This window comes from Delphinus delphis, chromosome X (assembly GCF_949987515.2).
Source record: "Delphinus delphis chromosome X, mDelDel1.2, whole genome shotgun sequence".
NCBI classification, from domain to species: Eukaryota; Metazoa; Chordata; class Mammalia; order Artiodactyla; family Delphinidae; genus Delphinus; species Delphinus delphis.
Window position 1 is genome coordinate 110821185 of NC_082704.1, and position 19830 is coordinate 110841014.

General features: G+C 37.3%; 1 protein-coding gene across 2 annotated transcripts in view; it reads right to left on the reverse strand.

Annotated features, from left to right (window-relative positions):
- CDKL5 (cyclin dependent kinase like 5) overlaps window positions 1–19830 on the reverse strand; it is a 182882-nt gene that overhangs the window by 33531 nt on the left and 129521 nt on the right. For both annotated transcript variants that reach the window (XM_060001857.1, XM_060001856.1), the window contains 5 exons: window positions 16473–16593; window positions 14300–14359; window positions 12199–12289; window positions 8308–8497; window positions 1984–2064 (listed from right to left, as the gene is read on the reverse strand). In XM_060001857.1, coding sequence (XP_059857840.1) covers window positions 1984–2064; window positions 8308–8497; window positions 12199–12289; window positions 14300–14359; window positions 16473–16593 — 543 coding nt within the window. The remainder of the gene's footprint in view (window positions 1–1983; window positions 2065–8307; window positions 8498–12198; window positions 12290–14299; window positions 14360–16472; window positions 16594–19830) is intronic.

A 19830-nucleotide genomic window follows, 5' to 3' on the forward strand; every position in this document is an offset into this window, starting at 1 on the left:
ATAGCATCTCTCAATCTGTGTTCAGAACTAGTGCTGTAGCATTTTATTTTTTTTTTAAGTATTTAGTATTTAATTAAATTTGGGAAATGCTTCTTTACTGTGGGATTTCTGAAAGCCTTTATAAATTAATGAATATTGTGAATCTCTAAGAAAGGTTATATGGTAAGTGGCCTTTCCCAAAGGCCACACCCCCTTGCCCACCTCTGCCCCCACACCTATTTACACAGGGCTCCTCGGAACACAGATTAACATAGTTTTAAAGCAGAGCAAAGTTCTGAGAGTGCTGCTCAGCAATTTCCAACTGTGCTAAGTATGCCTTTAAAGGTCCTGGGCACAGTGTAAACTCCTCTGTTTTTGACAGTTGACTGAACGGGCAGAAAATAAAATTGATCCATTAACTAGTATCTTTTTTTCTTTTTTTAATAAATTTATTTTATTTATTTACTTTTGGCTGCTTTGGCTCTCTGTTGCTGTGCATGGCTTTCTGTAGGTGCAGCGAGCGGGGGCTACTCTTTGTTGCGGTGCATGGGCTTCTCACTGTGGTGGGTGGCTTCTCTTGTTGAGGAGCACGGGCTCTAGGCGCGCGGGCTTCAGTAGTTGTGGCGTACAGGCTTAGCCGCTCTGCAGCATGTGGGATCCTCCCGGACCAGGGCTCGAACCCGTGTCCCCTGCACTGGCAGGCAGACCTCCAACCACTGTGCCACCACGGAAGACCCAAGAAGTATCTTTTGAAGGTCTACTATCAAATAACTAGCACTTGCTTATGCACTGGCTGGCTGCAATGAAAACTGGAGAAATATGAAAAAGTAGTTCTCACTCAAGGGGCCATCTACTTGGGTAGAAAAGCTTAAATAAGAAACTGTGAGAGGGCTTCCCTGGTGGCACAGTGGTTGAGAGTCCGCCTGCCAATGCAGGGAACACGGGTTCAGGCCCTGGTCCGGGAAGATCCCACATGCCGCGGAGCAACTAAGCCCGTGTGCCACAACTACTGAGCCTGCACTCTAGAGCCTGCCAGCCACAACTACTGCGCCCGTGAGCCACAACTTCTAAAGCCCGCGCACCTAGAGCCCGTGCTCCGCAACAAGAGAAGCCACCGCAATGAGAAGCCCATGCATCGCAACAAGAGAAGCCACCGCAATGAGAAGCCCATGCATCGCAACAGAGTAGCCCCCGCTCGCCGCAACTAGAGAAGGCCTGCGCACAGCAACGAAGACCCAACACAGCCATAAATAAATAAATATTTTTTAAAAAAGGAAGTTTATTAAAAAAACCAAAAAAAACTGTGAGAACATTTTCAGTAGTCCAGAGCATGAAGACCTTCTGCACAGGGGCACCAGCATGAGGAGGAACACTCAGGCATGGTAGTAGCAGTGATTTTGCAGTTGTCAAATGAAGAGCCAGAGGGAGAGAAATCAAGTTAGAAAAAGAGCAGAATTAGGTTCGCTGATAAAATAATCTTATGGGAGGCCTTGAATATGCAAAAAATATTAGAATCTCTTTTCTTTCAACATTCATTTTAAGATTTGTTTTAAAACCTTATGCCTGAGCAGCTTGAGTGCTGGATAAATTTTTAAATGATTTATTTCTCATTATTTATATTTAGATTGTTACTATTCTGTCCATTTTAGGAATCTAATTTAGGTATCTCATAGTCCTGTCTAGACGGAATGTTACAATACCAGATACTTCTGCAATTTTAAATAAACTGCAACGGGCTGTATGTATATGTATAACTGATTCACTTTGTTATAAAGCAGAAACTAACACACCATTGTAAAGCAATTATACTCCAATAAAGACGTTAAAAAAATAATAAATAAATAAATTGCATGCCTCTTCAGATGACACAGTGCCCCATTATTCACCACTATACACCTATTAACAAAACATTTAATTCATAAAAGCAGGCTATGGTCATATATAGACACAAGAGAAATCACAAACCAAAAGACATTTTGTACAGATAACATCAACTTGTCCTACCTTCATTAAGTCAAGTAAAACGCTATTTAAAATTCCAAGGTATCTTCTCTCCAATGACTGAGGATGGTTAACAGCTGGAAACTGTAACAACAACATGACAGAAGTATTAGCACGTAGGTAAGGGTATGTGTGTGCATGTGCTTTGAGTGTTGGAGAAGGTAGCAGATGAGCAGAAGCTACTGCCCTAGTGCCAAAGTTAAATTTATTTCACATGTATATTACTTTCGGTGTCTATGTATTTGAGGTAGGGATTAATAGGATTGGGTGTTAAATGACAGGAAAACTCACAAGTGAAAGATGATACTTAAATCTAGTTGGACAACACTGAAGCATGTAAAACAAAACAAAATATAAAAATTTGAAACTATTTATTCAGTTTATACAGTCTTGTCTACTTATACAAATAATTTGGTTAGAATAGAGTTCATATAGAATTTGCTTATACAGACAATTCTTACACCCTTTTCACAACAACATATCATTTACTCCTGAAAATTAGAGAAGTAAAAAAAGAGAAAAAGGCCAGTACCTGAAAGGCTACAGAAGTAGAAATAATGAATTCGGACACATGTTCTATTATTGCTTTTAATATACTCTTTGAATGACCTGTTTTCAATTCCTTCCTTTATGTAAGTTGGAACAGAAGGCAAACAGGCTCCTAAATTAACAAATACATTTTTAAATAAAATGAGGGGAAAGGGTCAAGTTTATTCAGATGCTCTGTCCTTCCCTCTGCCAACTCACATTTTGCAATATCTAAGTGGATGGTAAAGTATTAGAGTCCAACGCCATGTACTCCCTCCCAAGAATACAGCCCACCGACCACATATCTACAGACTTCCCATAGGGAGCTCTGAAAAGCAAAGGGAGAGATTATCTTGGCAACTGAAGAAATAAGTTTTAATAATTTCCAAATTATTTTGAACAGATTCATGATTTAAAGCATATTTGGGTATTTAAGGAATTAAAAAGTACCACATGGACAAACGTGAGGATGAAAAAAAGGAAGTATGGATATCAAAGTAAAACTTCAGAACACGGGCTTCCCTGGTGGCGCAGTGGTTGAGAGTCTGCCTGCTGATGCAGGGGACACGGGTTCGTGCCCCGGTCCAGGAGGATCCCGCATGCCGCAGAGCGGCTGGGCCCGTGAGCCATGGCCGCTGAGCCTGCGTATCCGGAGCCTGTTGCTCCGCAACGGGAGAGGCCACAGCAGTGAGAGGCCCGCGTACCGCAAAAAAAAAAACACAAAAAACAAAAAACTTCAGAACACAAGTGAATAAATCTATGCTAATAAAGCCATCAGTTTAATAAAAATTTAGTTAGTATACACTGATTTGAAATCTATTCACATCCAGATATATTTTGAATATGAATGGATTAATAAACCCTAAATACAGCATACATGTCTGATGAGTTACCACTCACTTGGAGAATGAAATGCTCCCAAGAAATGTATTTTCTAGGTAATTATCCTTTAGCTCCCTGTATTTCCTTTATACCAACATAAGAGCATTTCAAAGCCTGAAATCTCTAAACATGCTAAATAAGTGGATGAGAGAAGTAGTTATGTAGAAAAATTCAAACAAGGTATTAAGACGTCATCCCCACACAGTGCTAGGTATGGCAGGAGATGCAGAATATGGGTAAGACCAAAACCTTGCATGTAAGCAACCCTCAGTCTGATTGTGAAAGCAATCAGTATGAAACTGTACTAAATTCTAGTTGAAGCTCAGAGAAAGGAGAGGCCAAGGTGGTTTGCAGCTGTAGAAAAAAGAATCCATACATAGATAATATCTGCACTAGCTTTTGAAAGATAAGAAAAAATGTGAGGACAGAGAAAAGTAGGACAGCACCTTCTAGATAGAGGACGTAGAGGGAATAACATGAATTTAACACAGACACACAGGCAATAACCTAAAACTGATTTCTGAGGGAAGAAATGCTCTGCGAGACATTTTAACAATTGTTATTCTTCTTATTTCAGAGATGAAGAAGGTGATGATCAGAAAATTCAAATAAATGGTTCAAGGCAGGTTACATAATTAAAAATCAGAACTTATATTTGCACCCAGGTCTGTGATCCAAACCCACATTTTTTCTAAACATGGGTGCCTTTCCTAAAGGAGGTACAGAGGTTCCTCTGGATGTTATTGGAGCATTGAACATCAGCCCAAAGAGAGAGACACCTGTCATGCTGTGATAAAAGACTCTATACCACTAGACTTTAATTAATATCTTGCTTATGAGGTCCTATCTTATGCTACCAAATACCCCCTCCTTTTTTTACAGAAGTAACATTTCATCAATAAGAAAATTAATGCCCAAAGTCAAAAGGTATTAGAAATATGATTTTTAAATGACCACACAAACTCCTAATTTTAAAAAATTAATTAATGTTTTTTTGAAAGAAAGACACCATTCTCATATTAGGTAATTCAACAAATAACCAAAACTCAAGCATAGAAGTTTAAAGTATATCTCAATCAGTAGTTTGTTTTTTCTTTCCTTTCTTTCTTGATCACTTGGCCAATATGATACAATGAGAGTGCCTCTTTACTAAGCACTTACTATGTGTCAGGCACTGGTCTGGGCATTTTACATATATTATAATGTTTAATCTTCACAACAACCCCATCAGGTGGTACTTCTGTTATCACCATTTTACACATGAGGAAAAAGAGGCACAAGGAACTTGCCCTAGGTCATTCAAGTAGTAAATATGGAGTCAGGCTTTGAACCTCAGCAGTCTAACTTCAAAGTCTATGCCCTATATTATGGGATAGCAATTGTTATTTTTTTCAAAATAATACATACCGTTAGAGCAACATCTTGTTGATTTTCCAATCTCTACACAATTGAATCAAAATACAAATCACACTGGACTGGTTACTGGTAAGTCCATGTTTCAAGGCAGCTGCAGTTCACACACCCTGTACGCTTAGCTGAGAATGTCTCAGACATTCTCAAGTAAATGATAAAGGAAGACTTTTCCCTCAAAAGATGTGGTTAAACCTCCAAAAAGGTTAAACTAATTTAGCTAAAACACCACAAACACTTTCAGACTAAAATGTAAAAACATTAAGGCTTATAAAAATCAAAGTGTCAGGGAAGCAGCAATTTCTCCAAAGGATATTTACAAGCAGCACCGTCCTGTACTCTCTACCATTTACCGATAATACTATTTAGTGAGGTCTGTAAACAAACAGGACCATAGACAAAGGAGTAAAAGATCTCCTTTGTTTAGCCTATCTAATCCAAATGCTACTCATTCTTCAATATCCATTTCAAACTGTAAATCCTCTATATATCATTCCTAGTGAATCCAGCCAACTTTCTAGAATGTTTAACATTCTCAAGGTCTCAACTATATTTAGATGTATTAGAAAACAGTACAATGTAGTAAAGAATGTAGTACTTTATTATATACCACACTTTATTATAAATTGTATTGTTTTCTAATTATTTCATGCACAAAAGTCTTAATTCTTCAGCTAGTTTACAAGCTATTAAAGCCAGGTACCATGGCAGATCTGTTTACACTCTCTTCAGAGAATCCAGCTTAGAGCCTCTTTAACCAGGCAAAGAATAATGCAGCCAGAAGACCAAGCTTGATGTTCCAGGTCAAATATTCAATCATTTAATACTATTCAACCTAGTAAGAGCAACTCTAGGTGTGTTGTGAATATAACGGTGGCCATGATAGCTCATTTCTTTACAAAATTCATTAGTCCAGTAAGGATACATTTTTCAAAAAGCTTTTTTTTTTAAAAAAAAAAATCTTATTACAATTTTTAAAAAATTGAAGTATAGTTAATTTACAGTGTTGTGTCAAACAGCTACTTAAAAGAGACTGCCATGTGTACTACAAGAGCTATGACCAGAGTGCTTCAGGAGCACAGAAGGGGGAGGCACCCATTCCCCTTGGAGGAGTCTAGAAGGGCTTCATGGAAGGACACTTGACTTGAGTCTGGGGGGAGGGAGGATGGAGAGCTTTCCAGGAAGTGGGGTAAGTATTGGGAGAATTACAGAAATGAAAACATAGCACTGCAGAAACAAGGAAATGGTGACAAGTTCAATGTGGCTGCAGAGCAGGGGGCAGGGGTAGGAAAAGGTGGAAGACAAGGCTGGAGGCCTAGAAGGAAGGGGTTTTTAATGCTATCCTAAGGAGTTTAAATTTAATAAGCAATCTTGCAGAGGTTTTCAGCACAAAGACGACAGAATTAAATGGGCAGTTTGCAGGAAGATCATTCTAAAAGCAATGTGAAGACTGCAGTGAAGAGAGAAACTTGGAGAAATCAGTTTGGGAGTGGCTGTTCAGGTAAAAGGTGGTAAGAGTGAAAGAAGCATTAGAGATGGAGAGAAGGGAAACATAAATGAGCTTGACTGCTGATAATGCAGATTGGTTCAAGAGAGCATTCAAATATTCATCGAGTCCCTACTACATGTGCTGGGCTAAGCTAGATGCTGGAAATACAGCAATAAAACAGATGATTTCTAACATTAATAATTAAAAAAATAAACAAAATAATTACATACTGTGATAAGTGCTATGATGGAAAAAGAAGGGTGCTATGGGAGAGACCAAGAAGGAGGTGGGGGAAGTATGTTGGGGGGTCAGAGACAGGGGTCATTCTTGGAGCTGAGATTTATAAAATGAGAAGGGGCCATGCAAGGGAAGTGCCTTCCTGGGAAAAGGAGTCACAAGTGCCAATTTCATGAAGCTGGAACACCTGGGAATGTTTACGGAAGTTAAAGAAAAAGAAAGGTAAGTGTGATGAAAGTCTGGAAAGGGATGGGAATGGAAAGGGGTATGAGCTGAAGTCAGGGAGCTAGAAGGGCCCAGAAAAGGCAAGGTCTGATGGGAAGGAGTTTGGATGCATTCTCAGTGAGACAGTAATTCATTAGTTATGACTTGCTTTATTTCTGACTAGAATAGATTTTCCTTTCTTCTGGACTGAGGACAAGTCCTATTTATTATCATATTTTCAGCATCTAGTAGGACAAATGCTCAATAACTGTTGAACTATTTGTACCCTAATTAATGGTCATAATTTGGCTATTTTTCAGCTTACAAAAGCAAAAATAAAAGGAGAAGAAAGAAACTTGCCTGAGGTAACTCAGACAGATTTGGAAGAGAGAGAAAGCAGGAAGGGGATGGAAGAGAAATGTTTGCATTTCTGTTCCTTTCTTTCTTCCACACTCATTGAGCCTAGCAGGAGGTATACTGTGCTGGGCATTCATGTGTGAGGAGGAGTACTCTTCAAAGTGAAATAAACTGAGGCCAGAAAGTCAAAGGAAAAAAACAAAGTGCTTTGCAAATGTCAAGAAAACATGGTTTGAGAATTATGCATTTAAGAGAAACAAAAGAAGTGGTGGTGAGCTTATTTTATAGTTCCCACAAGGGCCAGCAACTGGCATGTTGGCCCAAACAGGGTAGTTGAAAACTAAAAATGTTGCTTTGGGGGTGGATGGAACAGAGAAGCAGCTTGTAACTGGCCACTCCAGTAAGATGCCTCCTGCGACTTGGTTGTCCCTCATTTGGGGAAAGTTTATACTTTAAGACTCTTTTTAGCATATTTTCTGAAATCAAGTTTTGCACAAAGTTAGCAAGTCTAGAAAAGGCTGCCCAAGACAATACACTAGTTTGAAAAGAAGATTTGATGTTTCACTAAACAGGAAATACCCACTAGAACAGCACCTTTAAATATGCAGAATGTGAGTATTCATCATCTTCCTCAAATCACTACAACTATGTTTGCTCAAATAAGCAATAGCCATTTATACATTTTTCTATCTTTTGGGGATGCTTAATATTTTGCATAAAGAAACATTCTGAGATAACCAAAGTTTAGAATAACGCGTACACTAAAAAAGGTTTTGAAAAATTGGAACTTACAAATTAGGAAAATATTAGCAGCTCCCACTTTCGAATTCAGAATTCACAAATACTATATAAAATTCAAAAGTAAAATATTATAGGGCTTCCCTGGTGGCACAGTGGTTGAGAGTCCACCTGCCGATGCAGGGGACACGGGTTCATGCCCTGGTCCGGGAAGATCCCACATGCCGCGGAGCGGCTGGGCCCGTGAGCCATGGCCACGGAGCCTGCACGTCCGGAGCCTGTGCTACGACAGTGAGAGGCCCGCGTACCGCAAAAAAAACGAGAAAAAAAACCAAAAATAAAATATTATAATGGGGATTATAAACACTGTAATGGGAAAGGCAATAGTATTCGATGGATAGCTTAGCATTCCACTGTGCAATGAGCAATGATTTAAATACTAGTGTACTGATTCCATTTGGGGTTTTAGCAAAGCCTCTTACCCGGAGCCCGTGGAAGCGAGGATTACTGTAGAAGAGCTTCATTTGCTCAGGTGGAAGTGGTCCTAGCACCTTCTGAATAGTAAAAAGTTGGTCAATTTCGCTTTCTCCAGGAAATAAAGGCTGTCCATCACTAAGCTCCCCAAGAATACAGCCCACGGACCACATATCTACAGACTTGCCATAGGGAGCTCTGAAAAGCAAAGGGAGAGATATCTTGGCAACTGAAGAAATAAATTTTAATAATTTCCAAATTATTTTGAACAGATTCATGATTTAAAGCATATTTGGGTATTTAAGGAATTAAAAAATACCACATGGACAAAAGTGAGGCTGAAAAAAAGGAAGTATGGATATCAAAGTAAAACTTCAGAACACAAGTGAATAAATCTATGCTAATAAAGCCATCAGTTTAATAAAAATTTAGTTAGTATACACTGATTTGAAATCTATTCACATCCAGATATATTTTGAATATGAATGGATTAATAAACCCTAAATACAGCACACATGTCTGATGAGTTACCACTCACTTGGAGAATGAAATGCTCCCAAGAAATGTATTTTCTAGGCAATTATCCTTTAGCTCTCTAAATGTCAACAAGTTATACTGATCCATTTTTTGAGTTCAGCCTATTAAAATGTACCACTGACTTATGTGTCTTCTTAAACAACAAACACTTAATATTATTTAACCTCTGACTGCACAGAGTCAAAACAGCTAAGATTGTGCTAAACGCTATTGGATTATTTACTTCAATCTATTTATACCCTTTGTTTATGGGACTTTATGACAGGCATTTCCCTCAAAGCATTTTTTCCACTTCTTTAGGGATTTATAGCTATCTTCCAAGGTCTGAGTTTACCAGAAGGCTTTTGGAGTACTACTGTTGCTAATCAGCTATACATGAAAATCTACGTATCCCCAAAAAAGCTTTACATGTATACCGCAATATCTATAGCCTTAAATCAAATTACAGAAGGCAGATTAAGAAATCATATTTTTTAGTTTCAAACATAAATTATCTAAGTTTTAAGCAGGGAAAGCCAAAATAAAATACCTGAAAAAAAAAAAGGAATTAAAATTCTAGAATGCCATAGTGCTATAGTAGTAATATAAAACTTTTAACAAATACTCTAAAGCACTTTTAACATAATACAGAATATGTTTCTAGGATGATAAATCATTGTAACAATAAGTCAATATTTTATTTATCTCATTTCCTCCCATAAAAACACAAGAACCATACTAGGAAACTTCATTTAGATTTTTTTGGTAGCTTGCTGGGAAGGGAAGGATACTGATCTTTCTTTCATACAAGTATAAGAAAGACAAAACTTGTGCTAGATGGAGAAAACTATGGAAAATCTTTACATACCCACCATAAGCTATTTTTCTTCTGTCAACTAATCTGAATAATTTATGCAGCTGTAACTACTTTGAATGTCAAGGACAAAGTCTTGAGAATGTATAAAAACCTGTAAATTCTTCATGTTAACCAAATATCAACTGATTTCAATGGGATTTTTATACAAATAATATGGTTCTTCAACCAGTACTTGACAATCATTTAATCAGTAATATTCAATTTGGCTCAAATTAGTTGGAGTCCCCATCTACTTTTGGTAGCTCCCATATAGCTCTAAACATAACTCAGTTAATGAGCTATAAACATAGCTCAGTTTTCCAGGAGGTATTATTAGGCAGCAAATACTCTCCGAAGTTTCATAATAAGGCTGTCCTCAGAATGAACTCCTCAGGGACATCTTATAGACAAAACCATATTATAATGAGTCCCTCTACAATACTTGAATCCTCAGATGGGGTTCTAAGAATGATTTACTTCGTACTCATTTCTTCTTTGGAAAATCCTGTCCAGGAATTTCAAACTCCCAATCCCTCCCAAAAGAATGAACAGATGAATAGACTACACATTAGAGTGAGTCCAGACAGAGGTACACAGAAGAAACATAGACAACACAAAAGAAAATCAATCCTAAATCCAAGTTGAAAAATGAGCACAGAAATTCTAAAATCTATCCACACAAGGAGGGATAATAAAGTGACTAGCCACCATTTATTTCACAGGATGAAGCACAAGCTTTTGATTAAAAAAAAAAATGGTAAAGCTTTCAATAACCGACACCAATAATTCTTATAGGCTCTAGGTCAGCAATGAAACAAGATTTAACGCCAAATGGTTGGTAGACCCTGGGAAATCAATTGTTAACTTCAAAATAAACCCTCAATGAGAACCTGCTGCATAGTACAGGGAACTCTACTTCACTGTACAGTAGAAACTAACACAACATTGTAAAACAATTATACCCCAATAAAAAAAAAACTTTTTAATAATAAAAAAATAAGAAAATCAACTGACCACAAGTGTAAAAAAATAAAAATAAACCCTCAGTGGGGGGGGTGGTGGTGGTGGGATGAACTGGGAGACTGGGATTGACATATATATACACTAATATGTATAAAATAGATAACTAATAAGAACCTGCTGTGTAAAAAATAAATAAAATAAACCCTCAGTGAGTAGCTTAAACATATAGTCATCATGATCTTCAGAAGAAATTTATATTTCTATTATATAAAAAGTACCTTTATTTATTAAAAATTTTTTTAATTGAAGTATAGTTTACAATGTTGTAAAAAATATCTTTTAAAAATTAAATTTCTCATGTCCCCTAGATACATGTATGGCACACTAAAGAAAAGAGATGAAACCTATAATAATTCGTGCACTGGTCATCATTACCATCATATCTAATTTTATTTGTAGAGTGTGTCTTCTACCTCAATTCTTTGATGGTCCCAAAGAAGGAAATACGATCTAGGAAGAATAAGAAAATACTACAACTACGATAGGTAGAGAATTATTAGTGAAACTGTGATGGAGATCAAGACTACAGGTCCTTTCTTAGGTTCTGAAGTTAAAACATAGTAAGAGGAAGAAGTATCTTATCAGAAAATGTTTTTCTGGTGTTGACAGGTGAATGAAATACCACTGAAAGTGGAAGGGTGGCACAAAGTGGATGGATGTGGCAGTGTTGCTGAGAAAATTATCAATATATTAGTCTGGAAAGCCATTTATCATCAAACAGGATTTACAATGTTTGGAAGGAAAATATCAGTAGGTTCAATATTTACAGAAAAGTGGCTAGGCATAAGAGATACTCCATAAGTATCTGCTGAATGAATGAATGAATACATGAACAAACAGATAAGCCGGAATGTCAAATTCTGTGGATATACACATTCTTAATGTGGAAGACTATTAACAAAGATGGCAGCAATAATTTCCCTCCATTTCCATACACCTGCCACTTTGTAATGTGATTCTGCCACTCCTCCCATCAAGAGGCGAAGTTTATTCCTCCATCCCTTGAATCAGGGCTTAGACAAGTAACGTGCTTTGGCCAATGAGGCAAAAGTCATGCAAAGAGGCTTGAAAACCACCTTTGCTTTTGGGCTTGCCCTCTGCTCAGGGAATTCTTCTGCTATTATATGAAGAAACTTGGACTAACGCACTGGAGGATGAGTCCCCATGGAACAGAGATAGTTTGTCCCAGCTGAGGACCTAAACCAACCAGCCTCCAGATGACCTGCTGACTGTAGCTATATGAGCAACTCCAGTTGAGACCAGCAGAAGAATCATCCAGTTGAACTCAAACAGCTGACTCCCCCAACCCGATGGCACCCAGAATTGTGAGCAAATAAAATGGTGCTTGCTTTATGTCATTAAGTTTTTAGGTGGTTTGCTACACTGCAATAGGTAACTGGTATTTAATTAACTCAAGTTCTTATCTTCCACAGATAATCCCAAAGTTAACAATAGAGGATCAGCAAAAATGTAGATGTCACTCTATTCTGGGAAGGTAACTCACCCAAGTAAGAGTTCTGGAGACCGATACCACCTGGTGGCCACATATTCTGTATAATTAGCATTATTGCCTTCTGAGAGATTCCGAGCAAAACCTGAAAGATAGCAAAGCCCAAAGGTGTAATTTTGAAAAAGAATTAATTTTTTTAAAGAATTAATTAGAATTAATTAATTTGTCATGTTGACAAAATATTTCAGTGCTATTAATACCTTAAAGGAACATCAAAAGAATATAATGATTGTTACTGAATGGGCTGTTTATTAACAGTGTCCTTGTCATTTAAAAAAGTTAGTCCATTGTTCATTCGTCAATTAAAATATACAGTGTATTCACTACAAAACCAGCCTCTCCTCTCTGATAAAGAAATCTATGTTTTCAAAGTTATTGCATGCTTTTATAAGCATTCAGAGCTTTTCCAATAAGTGTAAATCTTAGAAACAAAATGAAGACTCCACAAGAGCCAGAAGTCAAAGCTAAATTAGCATGTCGCAGATAGTCGTTAATTCTGCTATGTGGGACCTTAGATAGCATTTGTATATCTATTGGTGCTGATCAGCTCAGCCATTATGTAAACAACTATCGGTAGGGTTTGGCAATGATGGAAACAAAGCAGGCTAAAATGATTTTTATCTCCTAATGTGACTGAGAAGCATATTAGGGATATCTTAATTACCTTACAGACTCTATTGCTACCCCCCGCCCCCCGCAAGTAACAACCCTTTCAAAAGGTTTTGGGGCCACAAAATAAACTGGCAAGTAGCTTAATTACCCATCTAACTCACCAAAAGCAATATAGGTTCACTGTAAATAGTTACAGAGAACCAGAATATTAAAATTAAAGGTAAAAGTTAAGGTGTATGTCAGTTTCAAGAAATAGAAAATAGTGTTTCTTAAAGTGGAACAGTAAAAAAAAAAAAAACACAGCAAAAACAAACCCCCTAACTTCAGTTAATCAACACTTCTTTATAAGACATATTTGGAAGAAATATTCGTATTTTTTAGTGGGATTCTTCAAGCCAGACAAAGGAGCTACACACTCTGGGAGGGAAAACAATCAGGAGGTTCTTGGTGGGGATGTGCAGGGCACAGAACGCCATATGTGGGGCCATCATGTGGAACTTCCTGACCGTTTAAAGCTGTCTTTTCTTTAAGAAATGATGCTAGACTAAGGATACTTTTTTCCTATTATTAACCATTCTATATGCATCTTTTTTATTTATAACTTGCTTGACAAATTTCAGCTCCTAAGTACTTCTTAAGATGTTTAGGTACAGCAGGACTCTTCTTTGCATTATTTTTTTTAAATTAATTTATTTTTTGGCTGCATCGGGTCTTAGTTGCAGCACGCAGGCTCTTTGTTGCGGCATGTGGGCTCCTCTCTAGTTGCAGCGTGCGAGCTCCAGAGTGAGTGGGCTCTGTAGTTTGTGGCACGCAGGCTCTCTAGTTGAGGCACGCGAGCACAGTAGCTGTGGTGTGTGGGCTTAGTTGCCCCATGGCATGTGGGATCTTAGTTCCCTGACCAGGAATCGAACCTGCATCCCCTGCATTGGAAGGAGGATTCTTAACCACTGAACCACCAGGGAAGTCCCCCACTGAACATTTAAAGGGAATAAACGGAATCATTCTAAAAATGTCTTTTAACCTTACAGATATATAACTATTGCATATATACAACACATATGTATTTACATAGTTATATTTTCAGTGTTTATGATTATGCCTGAAACAATTTCTATCAATATTTAAAATATTAAATTTTTTTTTTATCCAACTCAAGTCAGCAGGCCATAGTGGTATTTCTGGAAAATTCTTTCTCTGAGGTCATTAAGTACTGGGCTTATGAATATATGCACATGCATGTATTTGCTTTGAATTCTCATTAAACAAATACTGCATGATGAATTTTTTAAAATAGTAGACAATACTATGCAAAGAGAGTAGAACTCTTCCCACAATCAACTTTTTAATATACAACCCAATAGAATGTTCATTTGCTAATTTAAGTCAAAAGATAAAAAATACTTTTAATACACCTGTAAAAGCTACTTAAGTGCTATATTAAATTAATTCTGTACTTACAGGGCTCAATTTCTTTTTAACTTACCAAAGTCACACAGTTTCAAAACATCATTGTGGCTGATTAAGAGATTTTCTGGTTTTATATCTGGAGTATCAAGATTAAAAAACAATTATTAAAAAATGTTCCATGTACTGCTGATTGATACTGTTAGAGCACTGTAATGGCACCTAATTAGAAATATCCAGAGTAATATGAATAGAAAACTATGGCAGTGAAAAGCAGAGTAACACATTTTATGCTGGTACACAAAAGTTCCAATTAATTTTTTTTTGAAAAACATGCAGACCACCATTTCAAAAATATTTTTCCCCTTAAATTTTAAAGGTATCAATTGGACCTCTGAAAGGAATTTAAAAATGATTAAATCTAGGCTACCACATTTTAAGGAACTATTTTTACTTTATAAAATACTAATAATACAAATTTTTGGAGATAGACTATAAACTGTTTACACCCACAAGATACTTTAAAAACATATATGAGAGTAAGTAGGTAGCATTATATTTACTGGAGAAAAAAATACAAATAAGATACATTGTTCGTTATGATTTTCTGTATACTTTCTATATTTATGTATCTCTTTAGGTTTTCTATGATGTGGTTCACAATCATAAATGTCTAGTGCTGAAGCTATGATGGATGAGTCAAGATAAGATTTCTCATTTATTCTGTGGATCTTTTGAAGATGTGGTGGGAGTTAAGGAGTAGAAATACACAGAAAATGCAGTTTAATTCCCTCCCTTTGGAGGCATCTCACAATTCTATTTTTAGAGTGCCCACCATCTATATTATATGGTAGAAGTGAAAATGGAGAAAGGGAAGAGGTAGGAGTGAGATCTGTAGATTTCAGAATCATGGTTTCTGAATTAATTCACAACCATTAATTCACTATACACTTAACCAAATCTCAGTATCACTATGGAAATGCAGCTAAATCAGTTTCTTAATATCCTCAAACTGTAGTAGAGACTGTTATTAGAATCATTACCCTAGACACTAGATGTCCAGGTGACCAAGACATCTCTCCATGCTGCCAACAACCTTCATAATGTAACTGCTATGAAAGTCAAATGCAAGAGAAATACAAACTGTCTCTTTCCAGAAATAATAGGAGTTGGCATTCTTCACATGACCTTTAAGCTATTCTTAAAGTGAGGCTTTTTTTTTTTTTTTTTTTTTTGCGGTACGCGGGCCTCTCACTGTTGTGGCCTCTCCCGTTGTGGAGCACAGGCTCCAGACGTGCAGGCTCAGTGGCCATGGCTCACGGGCCCAGCGGCTCCAGAGCATATGGGATCTTCCCAGACCGGGGCACGAACCCGTGTCCTCTGCATCGGCAGGCAGACTCGTTTCAACCACTGCACCACCAGGGAAGCCCAAAGTGAGGCTATTTTTAAAGTGATATCCTTGTGTGCCTGTTTAGATAAATTAAAATGTAGTATTCATTTGTCTGATAATTCAAAGATAAGAAGTGGATACTGCAACATTTTCTGACAAACATCTTTGAGCTTCATTATTGTATCAATTTGTGTCCCTTGAATGCAAGAGATTATCAGGAAAAGATAAATGGTATAGATTAAAGATCTTGCTGAGCAAGTAATTTCCCTTTTACTGCTATAAACCACCCACTTCATGGCAATAAAGGACAAAATAGAACAGTTTATGGAAGTATAATCATGGCCCTTATGCAAGGTTCATCATGCCTACAACCTGCAAACAATGGGCACTTTTCATGAACAGGTAGGGAAAATCAGGAGGTAAAGGTACATACTAGAGATCTTGGTCTAAGAGGAAATGAGAAGTGGCTGTCAATGGGGGCCAGTGACTTAGCACCATGTCTAAAGCCTGATTCTGGCTTGTTTCACATTACCTGCTCTACCTGCAGGACCAAAAGGCAATGGAGAGGGTAGTTCCCCCTGCAAGTAAGCTTCAAAGTTTCCATTTGTTGAGTTCGTTTTATCACTAGGTGCTTTTGCTGTTGAAAGCGGATCTGGTTTTACAAACACAGAGATCTCACCATAATATCCAAATAAATGTGCAGTCCATCCTTTTGGTGATACAAAAGGAGACTTGGAGCCCAAACAATGTCTCATATCCTATACTTTCAAAATGTATTTAATTTAAATGGAATGTCAGTGCCTGTGTGAAATATTTTGTTAACTTTATTTGATATTTTCCATTTCAAAAATTCCATACTTACCTCGATGAACAATATCATTCTTATGGCACCAGTGAATAGCTTTGATTAGCTGATAGATATAACTTTTTACTTTTTCAGGTGGAACTCCATTTGGCATTTCTTCCAGCAATTCAAGCATATTCTAAAAATTAAATAGAGAGCCAATGATCTCCAAAATTAGGTGGCCCATAAATCATGTATTAACAATTTAAAAAAGCACCTTGGATGATAATTCATCTAATACACAGCATGCATTTTTAAAAAATTGCTTTGCTTTCCATCCACAACCTTTCTTGTGAAGCAGCATATTGTATTGAATCAAGGTTCTCTTTTAAGAGAAATTCCATTTTTACTACTCCCCAATGCTATCTCAAATAATAATCCTGTGCATTTTTCACTCTCCCTAAAATCTATCAGGCATCATTTTAGCCTAATTTCGAGGGAAAAACAACACAAAGTAGAGAAAAGACACTGTAATGTATAGAGGAGAGGGGAAACAGTCATTTTAACATAGTGCACTGTGCATCTCCGAAAGAACTTTGCGATAAAATCAAGACTTGAAATATTTCTGGGAGACCTGGAAAATATTCTTAAATGATCCCTAAGGTTAGCAGTGATCAATATAATCAGCACAAATATTTAAACAGGCTACAAAATATGGTTGAAATAAAAATTCACAGACTCCAAACAAACCAATATTCAAAAATCTTAATCTGGAGTCAGAGACCATTCTAAAACTCATGCACATTTTTTATTTTATTTTTTTAATTAAAAAATTTTTTTTTTTGCGGTACGTGGGCCTCTCACCGCCGTGGCCTCTCCCCTTGCGGAGCACAGGCTCTGGACGCACAGGCTCAGCGGCCATGGCTCACAGGCCCAGCCGCTCCATGGCATGTAGGATCTTCCTGGACCGGAGCACGAACCCGTGTCCCCTGCATCGGCAGGGGGACTCCCAACCACTGCGCCACCAGGGAAGCCCCATGCACATTTTTTAAGTAGAAATTCCACTTAACCAATTTCTGCTGAATTTCCAGATTAACTAAATATTCTCCACTCCCTCTGTAAAGCATAAGACTAAGGTCTACAGCATGATTAGAGCTTATTGTTTGTAGATGACCATCTAGGACAGCAGTTCTCAAAGTGTGATCTGTGGATCTCAGAGGAGGGGGGTGTCTCAGAGGACCCATGAAGTCAAAACTATATTCATGACAGCACTCAGTTATTTGTCTTTTTCACTGTGTTGGTATTTACACTGATGGCACAAAGCAATGATGGGTAAACTGGTGGTACCTTAGCATGAATCAAGGCATTGGATTCTTCAATGCCATAACCTTACAGTTAAAAAAAAAAAAAAAGGCCAATTTTAGTAAAGGATGTTTTTGATGAAGCAGTAAAAATTATTACTTTTATTAAATTTCAGTTCTTGAGTACATGTCTTTTTAGGAATCTACATGATAAAATGAGGAATACGCATAAAGCACTCCTGCTGCATATCAAAATACGATAGCTGTCATGGGGAAAAGCACTTGGGCAACAGAGTTATAAACTGAACTAGTCATTTTTCTTCGGGTACACCATTTTTACTTGAAAGAATGAATGATACACAGGTATTTATGTTAACATGTAATGGGTCTATTATTATTTTTAAATGAATTAATATTTTTATATTGCTCAGTTTTGACTTCTACTATGATAAACATTAATAGATAAAACTCACATAAATACAAAGCTCTTAGGGTTCCCAATAATGTTAAGACTGTAAATGGAGTCCTAAGACCAAAAAGTTGCTGCTCTACTACAACTTTACAATGTTGTTCCCACCAGTCAAGTTGTATTCATATAAACAATCAGGTGTTTATAATACTCCCATATGTATTTATAACAGATGCACTTGTTATTTTAATATAATTAAATATCATATAAACCAATGAAATAATGTTTCTAAAAAAGAGATTTGCTGTTTATAAGAAAATGAAGTTTCATACTTTGAAAAGACGTAAAAAAGGAAAGCTACCACACATAATGCTATCTAATCGATTGTGAGTGCAACAACTATAAAACACTGGCAAGGGACGGTGGTGTGGTACAGATTCTTCACTGAAACTACTTTGCAATTTTTTTTGTTTTTTAACATCTTTATTGGAGTATAATTGCTTTACAATGTTGTGTTAGTTTCTGCTGTAATAACAAAGTGAATCAGCTATACGTATACATATATCCTCATATCCCCTCCCTCTTGCGTCTCCCTGCCACCCTCCCTATCCCACCCCTCTAGGTGGTCACAAAGTACGGAGCTGATCTCCCTATGCTATGCGGCTGCTTCCCACTAGCTATCTATTTTACGTTTGGTAGTTTATATATGTCCATGCCACTCTCTCACTTCGTCCCAGCTTACCCTTCCCACTCCCCGTGTCCTCAAGTCCATTCTCTATGTCTCTGTCTTTCTTTACTCCTGTCCTGCCCGTCAGTTCATCAGAACCATTTTTTTTAGATTCCATACATATGTGTTAGCATACAGTATTTGTTTTTCTCTTTCTGACTTACTTTACTCTGTATGACAGACTCCAGGTCCATCCACCTCACTACAAATAGCTCAATTTTGTTTCTCTTTATGGGTGAGTAATATTCCATTGTATATATGTTACCACATCTTCTTTATCCCTTCATCTGTCGATGGACACTTAGGGTGCTTCCATGCCCTGGCTATTGTAAATAGTGCTGCAATGAACATTGTGGTCCATGACGCTTTGAATTATGGTTTTCTCAGGGTATATTCCCAGTAGTGGGATTGCTGGGTTGTATGGTATTTCTATTTTTTGTTTTTTAAGGAACCTCCATACTGTTCTCCATAGTGGCTGCATCAATTTACATTCCCACTAACAGTGCAAGAGGGTTCCCTTTTCTCCACACCCTCTCCAGCACTTATTCTTTGTAGATTTTTTGATGATGGCCATTCTGACTGGTATGAGGTGATACCTCATTGTAGTTTTGATTTGCATTTCTCTAATGATTAGTGACGTTGAGCAGCTTTTGATGTGTTTGTTGGCAATCTGTATATCTTCTTTGGATAAATGTCTCTTTAGGTCTTCTGCCCATTTTTGGATTGGGTTGTTTGTTTTTTTGATATTGAGCTGCATGAGCTGCTTGTATATTTTGGAGATTAATCCTTTGTCAGCTGCTTCATTGGCAAATATTTTCTCCCACTCTGAGGGTTGTCTTTTCATCTTTATGGTTTCCTTTGCTGTGCAAAAGCTGTTAAGTTTCATTAGGTCCCATTTGTTTATTTTTACTTCCATTTCTCTGGGAGGTGGGTCAAAAAGAATCTTGCTGTGGTTTACGTCATAGAGTGTTCTGCCTATGTTTTCCTCTAAGAGTTCTA